This window comes from Gopherus flavomarginatus, chromosome 21, assembly GCF_025201925.1.
Source record: "Gopherus flavomarginatus isolate rGopFla2 chromosome 21, rGopFla2.mat.asm, whole genome shotgun sequence".
NCBI classification, from domain to species: Eukaryota; Metazoa; Chordata; order Testudines; family Testudinidae; genus Gopherus; species Gopherus flavomarginatus.
This window is the reverse complement of record NC_066637.1, coordinates 4,071,002-4,088,780: the sequence shown is the minus strand read 5'-3', so window position 1 is coordinate 4,088,780 and position 17,779 is coordinate 4,071,002. Positions and strand designations below refer to the sequence as shown.

At 44.0% G+C, this 17,779-nt stretch overlaps 1 protein-coding gene across 6 annotated transcripts in view; it reads right to left on the bottom strand.

Annotated features, from left to right (window-relative positions):
• Nucleotides 1-17,779, bottom strand: part of MEGF6 (multiple EGF like domains 6) — a 226,540-nt gene that overhangs the window by 36,105 nt on the left and 172,656 nt on the right. For 5 of the 6 annotated variants that reach the window (XM_050931678.1, XM_050931674.1, XM_050931677.1 and 2 more), the window contains 9 exons: nucleotides 16,249-16,374; nucleotides 15,187-15,309; nucleotides 14,262-14,384; nucleotides 11,468-11,605; nucleotides 8,045-8,167; nucleotides 6,254-6,376; nucleotides 4,665-4,832; nucleotides 3,743-3,874; nucleotides 1,295-1,423 (listed from right to left, as the gene is read on the bottom strand). In XM_050931678.1, the coding sequence (XP_050787635.1) occupies nucleotides 1,295-1,423; nucleotides 3,743-3,874; nucleotides 4,665-4,832; nucleotides 6,254-6,376; nucleotides 8,045-8,167; nucleotides 11,468-11,605; nucleotides 14,262-14,384; nucleotides 15,187-15,309; nucleotides 16,249-16,374 (1,185 nt within the window). The remainder of the gene's footprint in view (nucleotides 1-1,294; nucleotides 1,424-3,742; nucleotides 3,875-4,664; nucleotides 4,833-6,253; nucleotides 6,377-8,044; nucleotides 8,168-11,467; nucleotides 11,606-14,261; nucleotides 14,385-15,186; nucleotides 15,310-16,248; nucleotides 16,375-17,779) is intronic. The other variant, XM_050931675.1, reaches the window with a different exon arrangement.

The window sequence follows — 17,779 nt, the reverse complement described above, 5'->3', positions numbered from 1 at the left end:
CTACTTCCACTTCAGTGACAACTTTCCACAGCACTTCTATTTCTTATGACATGGTACCACTGAACTTTCCCCAAGACAATCATCTGCCTAGGAGTCAGTGACCATTACTGCTCCCTGCGTCTCAAGAAGGACATTACTGATCTGCTAAACTCAGGCTGCCAGGAGCTTGGTGCAGGAATTAGGGAATGACCTAGAACACAGATTCATGTCAAATGGATTCTTCAATTATCTTTTTCAGATAGAAAAAAAAGGTCTTTTTAAATGCAAGACTATGTGAACCAGCAAGTGAGATGGAATCTAGTGATGTGTCAGAGTCTCACACAAAGTGATGTTCCAAGCAAAGGGTTAAAAGATGCCAGGTGCCCTTAAAATACAGGTGTCAGGCAACAGATTAAGGAATATAAACTGAACAATAGAGCACTTCCCGTGTAAAGTGCTTCTAAGTTGTAACAGAAGCACAAATGGACTGTGAACACCCGGCATCATACCTGGCTATGATCTCCATTTATCACTAGGGCAAACTCTCCACTCTAAGGTATCAGTTCAAATAGCATATGAACTACACTGTTAGCTCTGGGAATGGAGCTTGTAACTAGTTAAGAAATATTGTTTTCCTCTTGCTTTGTCCCCAATTTCATTAAAACACATTCTACAGTAAAAAGAGGAGAGCAAGACAATTGGGAAGGTACAACCCCCAGCACCTTGTGCAAGAATTCAGGACTCAGAATAGCAGAGAGACTGCACCTATCCTATGCACATGTCCCTCTGTCCTTCCTCCACATGTGTTGTACTGATATAATTCTTTCCCTTTTCCAATACTTCATAAACACTAACTAATCATCATAACCCACTGGTGAGGGCAATCAGAGTATCACTGTGCCCATTTTACAAACAGGGAAGCTGAGGTGGAGAGGTTAAATGACTTGCATAAGGTCACTGAAAGAGTCAGGGTCAGAGCTGAGATTGAGGCTTGGAAGTTCCCGGTCCCCAGTCTTGTGCTGACACTTTCTGCTGTCCCCACCCCAGCTCCCACTCTGCTTAATCTGTGCATGGAATATTACTCACAATGATGTGCGTGGCACAGGGAATGCGGCCAGACTGTGCCCTCAGTTACAGACCGAGGAGCACAGGGTGGCCCAGCATTTCTATCAGCCTGCTGTCTAACTTCTTAGAATGAAACAAGACTTTCTGCACAGAAGCGGCCTCCCCCACCATCATGTCACTGGGCCAAGGGGAGCGAAAAAGGGAAGTCTCATTACTGCATGAAGCAGGAGATTGGGAAGCTTGACCATACCATCCTCACACAGTTCTCCACTGACCCCAGGCGGGCAGCGGCACTTCCCAGTCACTGGATCACACGTGCCTCCATTCTTACAGTGGCAGGTGAAGCTGCAGTTCCTCCCAAAGGTGCCTTCGGGACAGGCTGTGAGGGGACAGAGAGACAGAGGTCAGAAAGCTGATTTTACTGTCACAGCTATTTGTTCATTTCTATTGCCCTAGATCAGTGGTTCTCAAACTCTTTTTTCCTGTGGACCACTTGAAAATTGCTGAGGGTCTCAGCTGACCACTTAATGATTTTTCCAAATGTTGTTTGTACCACTAGCTAACTATTGTAAAGAGATTTGGATAAAGGCGCTATATCAAAAAAAACCCCTTAATAATAAACATTTTTTGTTCTACAAATAAAAACACACAACTCATATTTGAATATCAGTAGTCTTACCTTTCTAATGCAATGAATGTGCCCTCTCTCACCCGTCGCTGGGACTGGGAAGGAGTGGGGGGTCTCCCTGGCAGCCACATCCCTGGAGCTGGGGAAAGTTGTCTCTTTCTCTGGCCACCACAGCTGTGCAGCTCCCAAATTCCCCCCACCCCCTCTTCTCACCTCACTACTCCCTCCCGCCTACCCCCTATTCCCCCCAAGGCCATCACCTCACCTTACATGTGCATCTTCTCCTGGGTCCAGGCACCTAATTAGTGCACCATGCCTGCTCGGCTCCACTAATTAGGTGGGTGGCCCTGGTGTGTGGCGGCCCAGGCACGCACCTTAGAGGGAAGTATCCGCAGACCACCTAAATGGAGCTCGCAGACCACTGGTGGTCCATGGACCACAGTTTGAGAACCACTGCCCTAGACTGACAGATTAATTACAATAAGATTAGACATTCAGCCCAAAGGGTTTCCAGCAAACTCAGTGAGACCTTTACCTGCATGACTTGCAACAAACAAGTCCTGACATCACAGTAATTCAAACGGATGACAGTGAAGCTGAGAAAGGGACATGGGGATGTATGAAACTAATACAGTGCAGTGGGGCTATTCTCATGCCTGTTCTGCACCTCTCTACTCCAATGCATCCCAGTGCTGGTGCAGGGCCATAGGAAAGTCAGAGGATGACCAGATAAGATGTGCTCTCAACTGGTGCTTCTGGTCTATGGTGCCAGCTAATATTCAATCTTTTGACTAAGGCCTCCATGTAGATTATGTTCTTTTTTCCTGCTTGCATTTGGCCTGTTATCCTATGTATTGTATTTGTCGGAATTAGACTGTAAACTCTTCAGGATTGGGATCTTGCCTTCTATAGCTCTGTATGCATCATTAGTGATGGTAGCAATAAGAATGAGCCAAAACATCAACAGCTAAAAACTCAGAGTATAGAAATTTAGAGAAAGTTGAACAGAATTCGGAGATATGGTTCAGTTTAGATACTTATTCAAGCCTCTGAAGTTTTCTTCTCCTCTTTCCTACAACAACCTCATCTGTCATTGCACCCTACACTATGGAAAACACCTGGAAAACAAACTTTCTCAGCTTTTCATTTATTTGCTGAAAGGTACATGCCAAAATACTTTTTTAGAAAATAAATCCTGAAATCCAGATGTCAATGTCATTACCATTTTAGGCAATATATGTATTCATTTGTATGTACTCTCTTCTGAAATACTCAGTTAATTTTTCCTAAAATTACTTAATTAAAAAACAGATTTGCCTCAGGATCATGGAGTTCTATTAATATTTACCAGCATGAACCCAGCCAGGAAGCAGGGAAGTGATCCTTTCCCTTTCAACTCATTGCAAATACAGTTCCAGATATTTAAAAAGAAAAATAAGGATGCCAGAAAGTACTGGTTGGACAAGCCAGATTTTGGGGTTTAAATTCAAATTGAAATTGCAAATATCAGCTAACAGCAGTCCCTTCTCTGAAATGGGCATCAAATGCCAATAATGTTTAAACTGAAAGAGGCCCAAGGGGAAAATATTCCTTCATTTAAACTGCCAACAGCTCTGAAGCCAGAAGTCCAGTTGGAAGGAGGAATTAGGACGACTCCCATTAGTGCCTTAAATAGTTTCTTAGTCTTAAAGAATGTAATATGTCTAATTCCCTGCCGATAGGTTTATGTGCACAGTCTGAGAGCTAAGCTCAGCTCCAACACCAAATACATACATTTGCAGGTTTGAACTACAGATTGATACCCTCTGGGATCTATATGGTAACGAGAGGTAGAGAACTTTATTAGGGATTTTGTCTAGTGACTACAACCGTGCTGTGCCAACACAAACATGGCAAATGCTGACAGTGGGTAAAGAAAAGCTGGGGTTGTTAGCGCTGTTTAGACCAGCTGGGGAGTTGTGCTCACCTCACTCTTCTTTTTGACTGGCCTTTGGAAGGAACACAAAAACTATACAACCACCCTGCCCTTTGCTTACCCCTCTCCCCCTGCTGTTCTCCAACTTAACTCACTCTGATTGCATATGACTCCACTCCAGCCCTCCGGACAGTCACAGCCAGTCTGGTCCTCATTGCATGTTCCTCCATTTCTGCAATCATCACATGTCAGGCTGCAGTCATGACCAAAGGTGTCCTCCAAGCAGACTGGAAGAAAAAGAAGCTGCGGATGAGTGGGCTTTCCAAAAGCTCCTTCATCGAGCTGAAGGGTTCAGCTGGGCAGCCAAACCCACACCTCTTAGGAACGCTGAATCTCCAGCAAATGAACCAGTACCATGTAGGGCAGTGGCAGTGGAGTGGAGTATCTGGGACATGTGGGGAATGCATAACGGAGTCTGGAAATGGTCTGCCCCTTGTGACGTTCATGTCACAAGCAGCAAAACCCTGGAATGGTTGGGGTGACATCTTGGTTCTGTTGAAATCAATGACAAGACTCCCATTGACTTAAATGGAGCCAGGATTTCACACTTGGTGTTTAATGCGAGGTAAAATATGAATCCAAACTCACAAGTGAAGAAAGGGTGTGTGAAGGTATTTTCTTCAGTTTGGCAGCAAACTAGTACTCCAAGACAAGATATTGGTTTTAAATAGGTTAACACCTTAAGAGACAAATTGAGAGCCTTGCCTTACAACTGTGAATGCTCAAGTTTGCATAATGCAGCTGATGGTGTCTGTAAAATGGAGGGGCACCACTTTTCCATCTGCATGCCACTACTTGCACGCAGAAACTGTAGCTGGGTACTCAGCTACCCAACCTGCATGTGCTGAATGGCTGACAGCTCACCCAATCTGTGCAGTAATGCAGGCTTTGTACATGACAAACACTGTGGATGCACTGAGTTGCATGTGCAAATTTGGACATGTAAGTTCACTCCAAATGTGTTGCTACTAAAGACACCAGAGAATTTTCCACATGCCCCTGCTACAAAATGCCTACCAAATTTTTCCGAAAGTGTGTGCTCTCCTCTTGCTTCCACCTCTTCCTCCTCCTCCTCATACTCCTCATCAAAGAGCTGGGTGAACTCATCACGCAGGATGGCAATGTGAGGAATAGGGCGTATGATGGGGCGTTGACCGTCAAGGGCCTCCATGGGGTCATCCAGAGCTGGGAAAATCCATGGGGAAAGAGCAAACGTTTCCACCCAAATCATCAATCCAAAGAGGAGACATTTAAAGAGAAGTGAAATGAGAGAGGAACAAGAGATTAGCAAAGAGCACAAAAATATGAAATAGTAAGAAGGAAAAGAGAACAAGATCTGACAGAGTCATTGGTTCCGTACTGATTTAGTGTTTTATAGAGTCTACTCCCGTGACCCACACAACTATCCCTGGCCACTTTGGGGACTGTGATTCATTCCCTGTCTCTTTCCTTCCCCCACATTCTTTTATTTCTTTCAGTCTAGAATTTTATACCATTCCCATCATGTGAGCATCTGAGTGTCTCCAAAAAAATCTATGTGAAAGGCTTATATTTTGTATTTACAGAGAGATCAGATTTTCCAGGAGTCTGTTCTGTCACACAACCTAGGTCCTCTTATCTTGTTTGTCATTTTAGTTTTTATAACCTAAATACGACAGAGCTACTTTGACATATGCAGTACAAATACTCCTTTCAGAAGCTAAAGTGAAAACTGGTTAAAATTTAAAAAGAGAGCACATGTTAGAGTTTGTTCACCCGTTTCCTGACCTTTCCTGGATTCTCCACAGCGCTTCAGCAGCTCCCATGAACTGCATCACCATAATTCATCAGAAACCCCCCTGCAGCCTATAATAGTCTTAATGGAAGACGTATGCCTAATTCCCCTAGGCTGTTTGGAAATCTCAACCCTGCCAGGAGGAAAGTCTCTGTGAAAGCAGGGGAATAGTTCTGTCTGTGTTGTTGTAGGCTGCAGAGGTATTCCATTCGCTTATGATAATACAGTTCATAGTAGCAGTTTGTGTCAATAATGGAGCTGTGAAGAAGCCAGCAAAGGTTCAGAAAGGGTTTAATAAATAGTAGCTCTGCCACCCAGCATACTTTCAAAGCCTTGAGCATTTAGACTCAAGTCTTCCTTTAAAAAAAAAAAATGGATGGGAGAAATAGTTCAGTGGTTTCAGCATTGGCCTGCAAACCCAGGGTTCTGAGTTCAATCCTTGAGGGGGCCACTTAGGGATCTGGGGCAAAATCAGTACTTCGTCCTGTTAATGAAGGCAGGGGGCTGGACTCAAAGACTTTTCAGGGTCCCTTCCAGTTCTGTGAGATAGGTATATCTCCACATATTATTATTTTATTTTATGTACATCAACCCCCCTCCAGACTGCTTTAAGAAATCTCAGATCTGACCTCTCTGCAGTGAAAAATGATTGGATTATACACAAAAGTTGCACAAGGAAACGACACCAAGTGAAAACCGTGTAAGGGAAGGAAAAGGGTATATATATGAAACCCTTGTTTTCACTTGGTATTGTTTCCTGTTGAAGATTTAATACATAAATATCTTCAACAGAAAATCTCTCTCACACACACACACACAAAATGTTTCTTACGAATACAGCTCCTCCGGTCTTCATCCAGTTTGTATCCAATCCGGCAGCTGCACTGGAAGGACCCCACCAGGTTCTGGCATGTGTGCTCACACTCACCATTATTTGAGGAGCACTCATCCACATCTAAAAATATACATGGGACTATATCTACATATGCAGATAAGAGAAGTGTCCAGTATAGGTCAGAGATGCCAAGGTATACATAGAATTCAGAGGCTGACAGCAAGTATTACTGTTCCTGCCCAACTTTCTAAAATTAAATCAATTTTGTGCTCTCTACGGAAAAGGATAAATGGACACAAATCAGACATTAGGAATGGCAATATACAAAAACCTGTAGGGGAGCACTTCAACCTCCCTGGCCACGCTATTGCAGACCTTAAGGTGGCCATCCTGCAGCAAAAAAACTTCAGGACCAGACTTCAAAGAGAAACTGCTGAGCTTCAGTTCATCTGCAAATTTGACACCATCAGCTCAGGCTTGAACAAAGACTGTGAATGGCTTGCCAACTACAGAACCAGTTTCTCCTCTCTTGGTTTTCACACCTCAACTGCTAGAACAGGGCCTCATCCTCCCTGATTGAACTGACCTCGTTATCTCTAGCTTGCTTGCTAGCATATATATACTGCCCCTGGAAATTTCCACCACATGCATCTGAAGAAGTGGGTATTCACCCACGAAAGCTCATGCTCCAAAATGTCTGTTAGTCTATAAGGTGCCACAGGATTCTTTGCTGCTTTTACAGATCCAGACTAACACGGCTACCCCTCTGATACTTTGTGCTGAGGGACGTTGCACGGCTGATAGAAGTCTTCAGGCTCCAGAACTGTTTTCACCACATCGCAGAATGGATTAGAATCACTTCTCCTTCTCATTTGAGATATTTATTTATCCTACCAATATCTATGGATAAACAGATCATCTCATTTTCTGTCCTGTTCAGCTATGCAAACCTACCAACATTTCTTTTACATTGAACAAAGATCACATAAGCAAGTGAACCACAGATATTTGAAAATAAGTTTCCCCAGTTTTAAGAATCAGCCTACATATGCTGTGCCAGTTGGATCAATTTAATCTTCCAGCTAATAACATGAAATGGGGCTGGATATCTATGCTAGTGACAAAACAGATCATCATCTGGGAATGGAAACCCAAAATCCCTCCCATTTACTGTAATCTGACTGGCTAAATGAGCTACTCAGAACTGATGGAAAAACTGACATTCACTGGGAGAAATAATTGGAAGAAATGGCCAGCTGTTTGGGGCCATACGGAAGAATTTCATGTTATCTCACTTCAGAGCTTGCATTAGTCATTATCTCCCTAGCTATAGATTTGCAGATACATTGGCATTTGCCTGGGCCACTCCAAGGCCAAAATTATTAGGAATACTGGTCTGTTACATGTGATACAAAATGACATTTCTATGAAGCGTTAGAAGAGATGGGACCAAACCAACACTCCAACTTTGGGAAATTCTGGGTTGGATCCAAACTGTGCTCTTTAGCTGCTACTATATTGCAGCTAATCTCTGTCTGGCTTGTGTGTTTCTTTGCTCCTTTTCCCCTACTAAAAGCCTATGAGAAATCAACTAAAATAAGCCTTTAAATCTGACTTAACATTTATCATAAGTTCCATGTAACTGTAAAACCAAGCATAACAGGACTAGTGGAAGGATCAAGACAACCACGCCTGTAGCTGTCATAACACAATACTGTAATGCAGAGGAGCTGAGCCAAGGTCTTTCCTCTTTCGCCCACCGCAGTCCAGCTAGGCATTGCAGCTTACCATCACACCCACAACCGTCCGTGTTGAGCCTGTATCCAGCATAGCAAATACATTCGTAGCCACCAGGATAATTGTAACAATCCTGCTGACAGCAATGAGAACGAGCATCACACTCATCGATATCTAAAGATGGAAAACAAAGCACATCAGCTAGCACAAATCTGAGAGTTTCTGCTTTGCAGAACGCTGACACATGCATCCGTCCAGGCCTTTCCATTTCTAATTTGTCTGATGAGCTTCCTTCTCTGGCCTGGGATTTTGTTTAAAGGTAAAGTGCAGAAGTTACAGAAAAAAGGTCTGCATCCTAAAATCAGTAATAGAAACTATACGTCATTTTAGAAATCAGCAATAAATATGTTTTAAAACATAATATCTGCACATCATTTTCCCTTCCTTTTGCAACAGCTGACAACTTCATACCTACTAAAATAAAGGAGGCACTGCTGTCTTAGGTGCAACAGCATAAGCTGCTGTGGGCCACACAGGGAAATCTGAACCCTGGATCCAGCAGATAAGGATGAGAAAGATAGAGTTAACATTTCTTCTAGAGATGTAACTATCCAGCTGGATTATTTGTTGGAAATCTCCACGAACTTCATGTTACTCACATAGGTCCCTAAATAGTGTAGGATTTTTTTGAAAAGAAGCATTGGTGTTTACCTCCAAGACAAGTTGTGAATCTGACTGTACTTGGACAGTGACTCAATATCCATCATTGTAAGTAAACTAGGGAAGGAGTGGGGTCTAGTGGTCAAGTACAAGGGACAGGGAGTGAAAACGGCTCAGTTCTATTCCCAGCTCTGTTACTGACTCACTGTGACCTTCAGCAAGTTTGTTAGAGCATGATTTTCAGAAGTGATGAGCACCTGCGGCTCTGTCTAAAGTAAAATGTCAGGTCCTTAATCCCTATGGAACTCAGTTTACCCATCTGTGAAATGGGCTGAATACATACATATTTCCTAGGGGGTTCCCCAGTAAAGGGCTTTGCTACCTCCAGATGAAAGTTGGGAGTGCAGATTATTATTTTGTTATTAAAACTTGCCAGGGAAGAACCAATACTACTCAGGCCTATATCAAACAACTTGGGGGAGGCATTTATGATCCTGCTGCGCAAAGCCAAGTTTAACTGCCACTTTACTTCTCTTTTATCTTGCACTGTAGTGACAGAGGTGTTACTATTGTCTCCAGAAACCTCTAGAGAAAGGTTTACTTCTCCAGCTGCTCTAACGAGAACTTCCTCTTGGCAGAGTGGGTATTCCTTTCAACTACATCGGTGATGGCTTGTGCATTGTGCCTTATTTCAGAAAAAGAGTGAATCTGTTCATTACAGATGGTGTTGTGAAAAGGAAAGTGATCCCTGAGCCCAGATGAAAAGAAGAAGCACCAGAACCAGATTTGAACCAGATTTGTCTCCTAAATCATATGATAACTGGGACTTTCCAGTTCCACATAAATAAGTTTTATATGGAATCAGTCATAAGTTATTTCCCTATCATCTGTCACTACCCTGTATTCTTCCATTTTTGCAGATAGTAGATAACCGTCGTCCATTATCCCATACATTCTTGCATTGTTCAGGGCACACAGTACCATACGTATGATTGATTTGACAGAATACATATAGGGTTTCTTAACCTCTCTCTGAAACCCCTGGAAGGATCTAGGCATTGACCCAGCCAAGCTCATATTCACCATAGCCAGCTGAGATACATCCAAGGTTATCTAAGTTTAAACACTGGACTCAGCCCCACAGGAAATACCTGTTTAAATTTACTGACACAGGAAATGCCTGGCTACTGAGCATTACAATACATTTCTACTAGGTTAATGGTCAAGAGGCACACAGAACTACACAGTCTGAAGTGAAATGCACACATCAAATTTATGGCATTTATGTACAGAGAGCTCAAGCTGCATTTCCTTCTTACGCAGTGTGAATACATCCATTCTACACCCAGATGGAACTGAGTGATAGATTCCTGGTTGGTGGCTGGTCCGTCTCACCCATTGATACAGTCAGTTGTTTCAGTAGTGTTGCCACTGAAGCAGGAGGAGAGAGGCTACATATCCTAGTCCATCCCCTCCAGGGCCAGGTTTAGGGGTACCCGAAATAAGTCACAAGGGAACACCAAGAAGGAAAGTGCATCCCCAGCCACAGGCTAATTTCTTCGTTGCTCACAAAAAAGGAACGAATCTTCTGTGTCCTTCAGCAGGAAATGTTTTCCAAGGAGCACTAGTTTAGAGTAAGCAGGGACTCAGCCACCCATAGGTGCTTCTCTCAGCCACATAGCCCAGTGGGTCTAAAGCATTTTCTAAAGCATATGGCGGAGCACTCCTTAAAAATCAAGATCCTTTTGTGAGCACTTCTCCACCCGCAGTCCTGATCCTTCACCTTTCCTGCAACAACCACTATAGTGCTAGGGTAGAGAGAACGGCAGCATTCAGAAAATGTAAAAGAACTGATACGAAAATAGCTTCCCATTAATGTGATGTGTACAGCTGCTTGAGTACAGCCCTACATTGTATGGGAGCTGTTCACATCCCCTCTACCTGCCTGCAGCCCTCGCTGCTCAGATCACTTCAGGTTACTCTGCTTTTTAGTTCTACCCTCCATTATGTTTGCTGTCTCATCCACAACTTGGATGGCAACTGAATTTACAGAGATGCCCAACAAAGACAGATACACAAGAACTATGCACAGAACAAAGTGCTTGGATTTGTTTGGCCAGAAAAGCCTCAGGAGATTATAATAGCAACACATTACAGCTTGAAGTTGGAGGTGCTTCACCATCGGAACAGAAGCATCTCCATGGACCACAATGTGAGATCTGTGCATCAGTAAGAGTCTTAACAGCTGAGAAAGCCACTACCGTCCACTTCCACTAGAGGCGCTGTACTCTGTATAGTACTTAAGGAGGACTGGCCGTTCAGATTTGAACTGTCTGAAGAGTCTAGATATTATAATCCCTCCTTGCAAATAAATAATAAAAAGAATTTTAAAAAAACAACTAGATTATCAAGTCCACTGTCCTGAAAGAGCAGGGCACAGACCTCAAGATTCAGGCAGTATCAGAGATGAACAGGAATGGGTGGTTACACTGTGGAAGAGACAGCATTCCGTATTTTACTAAAGTGCTCTTCACTGATCTAAGGTGTTTTTTTTTACTATCAATATTTCAGTGCTTTAATATAAATGCATACGGTGTCCTGAGGAAGGCACTATCCCTCTTTGCACAGATTGGAATCTTATTCATAGCTCAGTAGCACAGCCCCTCCCCAATTCAGAGTTGTCTAAACCACAGCAGGACCACATGGACACGCCAGCCCCTGCAGAGCACAATGAAGTACCCTGAGTTCTAATGGAACAATGCATCACTCAGCACACAACGGAACCATCTCTGCAGGGCAGACTGCTTCCCTTACCAGTGCAGGTTTTCTGGTCCTCATCAAGCTGGTAGCCAAAATTACAAGAGCAGACAGGGCCGGAGCTGGTGTGACGGCATAGATGGGAACAGCCACCATTGCTGGCCTCACAGCTATTCACAATCTCCATCTCTATCCCTGGAAAGCAAACAAACATACTGTATGGCTATCTATCAAGCATCTTGTAACATTTACACAGGATTTTTCCAGGGGATCATGGCCGAGCCCTCTCTGCCGTACCTGGATTTACAGAGCCACATTCTGGTAGGCACCCAGCATTTGGGATAACAGACTCCCAGAACAAGCAGGCTTTGCTGCATGCACATATTACGGCTGTCTATGCACAGCCCTCAGGAATAAGAAGAGTAGGAACAATGTGCAGGAGAGAGGGGCTGGGGGTAGCTGTAGTATGTAGAGGCCACTGCTAGGAGAGGAAATGATGCACAAACAGATCACATGCAGTTCACAGCTCCTGATCCCAGGCTATGCCCCATAATATCCCTGCACAAATCCTGTCCTGGACAAACTGTGAGGCAGCCTCCCTACAACCTTCCAAACTGCCTTGAAAAGAGGCAGACAAAGCCCACCGCTTACTCCTGCTGTTGACTTCGGGCACGCTCCAGCGCATGCTGCCAGCCAGAATCTGGCGCATCATCTTGTTGCAGGTTCTGCACAGAGATTTAATGACAGCTAGAAACTGGAGCAGCAGCAGCACAGAGCTAATTACAGAAATATTCAGATTCTGATAGCTGGGAGAGTTGGAGCCACTCCTTGTAATGCTGGAAGAAACATGAGTAGCAAACAGATACATGAGTTTTTGCCAAATGATATAAAAAAAGATTTTTAATTGAGCTGATTTATGGCCAAAATGAAACTTATTAATTACATATTTTAAAATCAGGCTAGCTAATTAAAAGCTTTGCAAACACAAAGGAATGTGTCCCCAGAGAGGATTTTGGCTCAGTTCCATATATCGCTTCAAAAGAACAATTTTGATACTTCCATCACAAAATGACGTGATGTTTTTCTTCAGCACTTGTCAAATCCTGGGATGGGAGCATGGAAAGCCATGAATGCTGCCCCTGCATCTCTCCTGGCATCGGGCAGGGAGCCATGCCCGTGGGTAGAGGGAGGGTTTGTCTTGCACTCAGATCTCAGAACGAAATGAAGAACGTTTTATTCTTTTCCCTTTGCTGCCATTGTCAGAACAGTGAGGGGGTTATGAAAGGCAGACCTGCTTCAAAAAAAATGTTAACAATGTAGCCATTGCGGACACTTGAAGGAGATTAACACCACAAACAGCACTAAATTGGGCCCCTTGCTGTCAGCCTTAGTAGAGAAGCCAAAGCCTCAAAGAGCTGCAGAGACTGAATCAATCTCTCTCCTCTAGCAGTGGTCATTTCAGAACAGGGCTGACGCATGCCAGCAGAAGCCAGTGTGTGTGGGTGAAGCTTGCACTGCCGCTGCCAACAGATGTACTAATTCAGTCTCCAGAGCGGGCAGTCTGGCATCTTTTACCAGTAATATTTACAAATGAGTACCAATGTGAATAAGAAAGCAGTTAGGCGTTGAGAGTGGTCCAGATCTTTCAAGTCACCTGTGTGCCAATTAGCAGCAGAAGTCATGGGAAGACTAGATTCTTTGCTGGGACATTCACAATGCTTAGAGAAATTAACTGGGCAGATCCACTGCTCCCAGACTCGCATTTACTTTTCTCATCTGATACTCCATAAACCTACCTGCTTTAATTTCTTATCCCCATCCAAGAAAGGGAAGGAACATTGCTAATTTAATACAAAACTACTGTGCTAAGGGAAATATCTTTATATGATCTGCCTGTGAGCTGCAAGGAACTATACTAGTGGGGAAAAACCAGTGTTATTTTAATAGATAAATGGGGTACAGCATCAGTCCAGCTCTGCACGTCACTCTCAGACCCCATCAGTCAGATTCCTACTCTTGTAAAGACATTTTTAAAGTCAATATCTAGATCACATGTATGTGCAGTAGCAGCAGGAATGATGGGTTGAAGGATGGATCTCATATCATGTTGTTTCTTATAAGAACCGATAAGCCTGAGGGAACACTACTACCCCTCAGTCCAGTGTACTGCATAGCTGACTGGCAGGGTAAGGCAGAGAACAGTTAGGGTAAGCAAGAACACAGGTAGTGACAAACCCCAACATTAATGCATTTACTAGGGGATTAATAACAACAAGGACATCTATGGTTGCTATTTATCACATCAATAATGGACAGTAGAGCTTTACATGCCAGTGTCTTCTCTTTGGGCAATTAGCTATCCCTGCTGGTCTTCATTAGCCTGATAAAGAATTTATGTGCTTCATCATTTCATAACTCGAATGTCTCTTTTCTCCCTAGGACGGAATCGATGGGGACACATGAGATCAAGTTTTGCCTCAGTTACAATTCTGCAATTTCACCAGTTTCACCAACTTGGGGAGGACAGAGAGCAGAGGAGTTTGGTCCACAGTGTATTAATAGCTGTTTAAAAACAATCAAAACCACTGCAGGCAGTTTCATGATACCTTCAAAGACCCGGCACAGCTCTTGTCCTGGTGGGAGAATAAGCAGCCCCATAAACTTCCCTTGAAAGATGCCACTGAAAATGCCTAGGACTCATTGTATCAGCTCACATAGAACAACAACGGACAAAGGTTTGTCAAGGATTACCTCACTGTTTACTTTCCTTCCCTCCCCATCCCTCAAAACCAAGCTCTCTCCCCTCATTGTCTGTGGGTTAGTGAGCCTGGCCAAGACGGTCAATACTTACTGTAGCACTGCTTGCCATCTTCCCCCAGTTCATACCCAGGATTGCAAGTGCATTTAAAGGAGCCGCGGGTGTTGAGACAGCTGTGTGCACACACGGCCAGCCCAGTAGCACATTCATCTATGTCTGCAAGAGAAAGACGGGCAATTACCAAAACCAAGCAGAGCAGCTCTGGCAGTGGAATGGCCTCCAGAAGGAGCACAGCTCCCTGCCTTTCAGTGTCTTCAAGAGGAGGACGGTTTGCGGGGCTCCTTTCTGAACTGCACACAGCAGACTGGTCTCTTGTCCCTCCTGATAGATAAAAGCTGGAAATAGTTGCATGATGGAATTAACTGGAACTTCAGTAGAATGGAGAGGTGTGGGGGGTGGGGATATGGCAAACATCCATTGCTGAATCGGTTGCCACATGTCTTGTGCACAGCTAGGAAATGCGTATGATTGTCTTTGTACTGCACTACTGCATTTCTGGAAGCAGAGATCACTGGCGCAAAAGCCTACGTTGGTGGGAATAGTGGGCTGTACCCTTCTTCTTTTCCAAAACCTCTGCCACAGACTCAAACCAGAGACCAAGCATTTCATTTTTGGTGTTTCTGATTTTTTTTTTCCCAGTGATTCCTTACATTCCACTGCACCTCCCCACACACTGGTGTCAGGACCATAAGCAGAGACACAGCAAACAGAAGGGCTGGAATCAGGAACTATTTATCTGTTCACAGGAGGCTTCCAGCCCCATTGCTAGATCAGTGAAGTATGGCTGCTGGCCAGATTTCAACTAATCATAGGAAATCTTGGATGCTTTCGTGAGCTGAACCTCTGGAAAGGCATAAGGCTCATTCGTCACTTTGTTAGACACTGACATTAACAATACCTCACAGAGCAAGACAAGGTTGTGTCTCTCTCTGTGCAAGCTGTATTGTGGGTACTGTACCTTCGCAGGCCTTGCTGTCAGCTGCCAGTCTGTAGCCAGGGTGGCACTCACAGTGCACTGCTCCATGGCGATTTTGGCACTGGTGCATGCAGCCTCCATTCCTATTGGCACATGGGTTCCTCACTACAGGGACAGAGCAGGGGAAAGTAAACATCATTTCAAACAGATCCTCTCTCTTGCTGGCATTAACCTACTGGAAGAATAAGGTGACGAGTGTTCCTGGATATCCAGGAGAGACTGTCATTCATTTATTACAATCCATCAATACAAGAGAGACGCTCCATTCCTGAGAGAAAAGCTCCTCATTTGCAGAAGGGACTGCCCTGGACTTGGCCCAAAACACAGAGTGAACCCTGAACTCTTTTGGGGAGTCACCAGAGATGCATTTACCAAGCAGTTCCCGGCAGCGCATGCCTATCCCACAGGCTCTGTGCGCAAACTGTCGGATCTGTCAAACTGTCACAGCATCAACTGCCCCACAAGATCCCAAAGTACTTTACAAAGTTTGTAATCTCTACCTACATCAAACTCACTTCCCCGATAAAGTGCAGCAGGGGAGGTAGAATAGCTTTAAATCTGTCGTGGGGCAGGAGGAAAGTGCAGGGGTTTCTGTTCCACTGACATATTGCTGCTCCTTCACTTCCTCAGGAGAGTATGTCCCCATACAATTTCATTTGAGTTGGCCAGGCTCCTTTCTGCTCTTCCTCAGCTTCCAAAACAATTCCCAGAAGATGTCCAAGGCAATATAATAAGCAGAACTGGCACCAGTTTTACTACAGTGCAACATCTCAATCTGATCTGCTCCACATCTGAGCATGCAGTTGTGGCATCCCCCTGGTTTGTGTTCAGTTAGCTAGTCTCTAAATCATTATTAACCATTTTACATCTGGTTCCTCTCTAGGAATGTGAGTGAGAACATGGGAATAACAATGTGGAACTCCTGCAGCACTGGACTTCCTTTTAAATAAATCTAGCTGCGGTTACAACCTGGGAAAGCAAAGACAAATGAGAAGGAGTGCCTCTGAATTCACAATTCAGTCCACGTGCTCAGAGCAGACTCACGGACACAGTGCTTGCCATCCTCCTTCAGGTGGTAATTGTACCGGCACCGGCACTGATGCTGTGTTAGGGTCAGCTGCACGCAATCGTGTTCGCATCCACCATTGCTGACGGCACAGGTGTTCACAGCTAGGATAGCAAAGGGTGAAAATGATTAGAGCAGACTGACAAACAGTATGCAAGTGTCTGCTTTGTGAAAGCCAGGGCAAAATACAGGCACCAATATGCAGATTTACGACTACAGCAGGAATCAGACTGGCTAATAAGAATTCCCAACTCTGGAGCATATTCAGTCCTGGCATAAGTGGAGGCAGTTCCTGGCGAATATTTAAGCTGTGCTATATAAACACCAATTGTTTTTGTCATAAGCATCTATTCTGTATTCAATACACAAGATACATGCTACAATATTGTGCTATGAAGATACTCTGGGCAGTACACCCAGACCCAGGGCACTGTTCTTCAATGATGAGAGCAATTCTATTCAGCAGCGTGAGTCAGCATCTTTAAAACACTGTTTACTAGAAATAAAGATTTCCCAGTACAGCTCCCAGCTGCTCCTCAGGGAAAGGAACACAGGCCAGAACATTTCTGGCTTGGATTGCATAATCTAAAGCTAAATTCAGAAAGCTACATGGGAGGGAAGTTAACAACAAGCATGTTTGCTTTATAAACGCTAATCCCTCCCTAGCAGGTGGCAGTGTCAGAGGGCAGGGACTGGGGACTGCTTGTTTATAACCGAAACTCTTACAATTGTGCCCAAAGACACTGACTACAGGTTCAATAGCCCAGCTAGTTCAAGTCAATAATTACTGTTTACAGTGAATGGCCATCTAAGGCATGTTCAAATGCTTCCTCGTGACAAAATGATATCGAAAATTAACTTTCTGGACTGGATACACAAAAAGGACACTCTGATTACACAAGATGAGGCCATGAAGTTATGTCACAGACTGCTGGAAACACCTGGGGATATATGTTCTAAGCCACACCTGCAGCTTGCACATAAATCCTGCCTCCTAACCTCTCATTTGCTGCTTTGAAAATGTTACCTCTACACAAAAGTTAGCAGACTCGTTTATCCATTTCAACTTGTAACTTGTGTTATAACTGTCAAAACCACTTAGCTGTCTTCTTGTTAACACAGAGATGTAGAGAGTTTAGAGAGAGATGCTGACAGGGAGTACCATCTAGTGGTTAGCACAGGAGACTGGGAATCTGGATTCTTGAGTTTTGTTCTTGGCCATGCCATTACGTTTCTGTGTGGCCTTGAGCAGGTCATTCCAATTCTCTGTGCCAAGGAACAAAACAAACTCGTTCTTATGACCTGAGATAGCAGGTTGCCTCCATGAGGTTCCTGAATTAGCCTTCTCCCCACTATGATAAGTTATCCTCAGAGAATAACATAAAAACATAATCATGGCCATATTTGTCAGACCAATGGTCCCATATAGATCCTTGGGCGACTCTGCTAGTTACCTCTCTCCACTATGACCATTTATTCCTACTCTTTGTTTCCTATCTTTTAACCAGT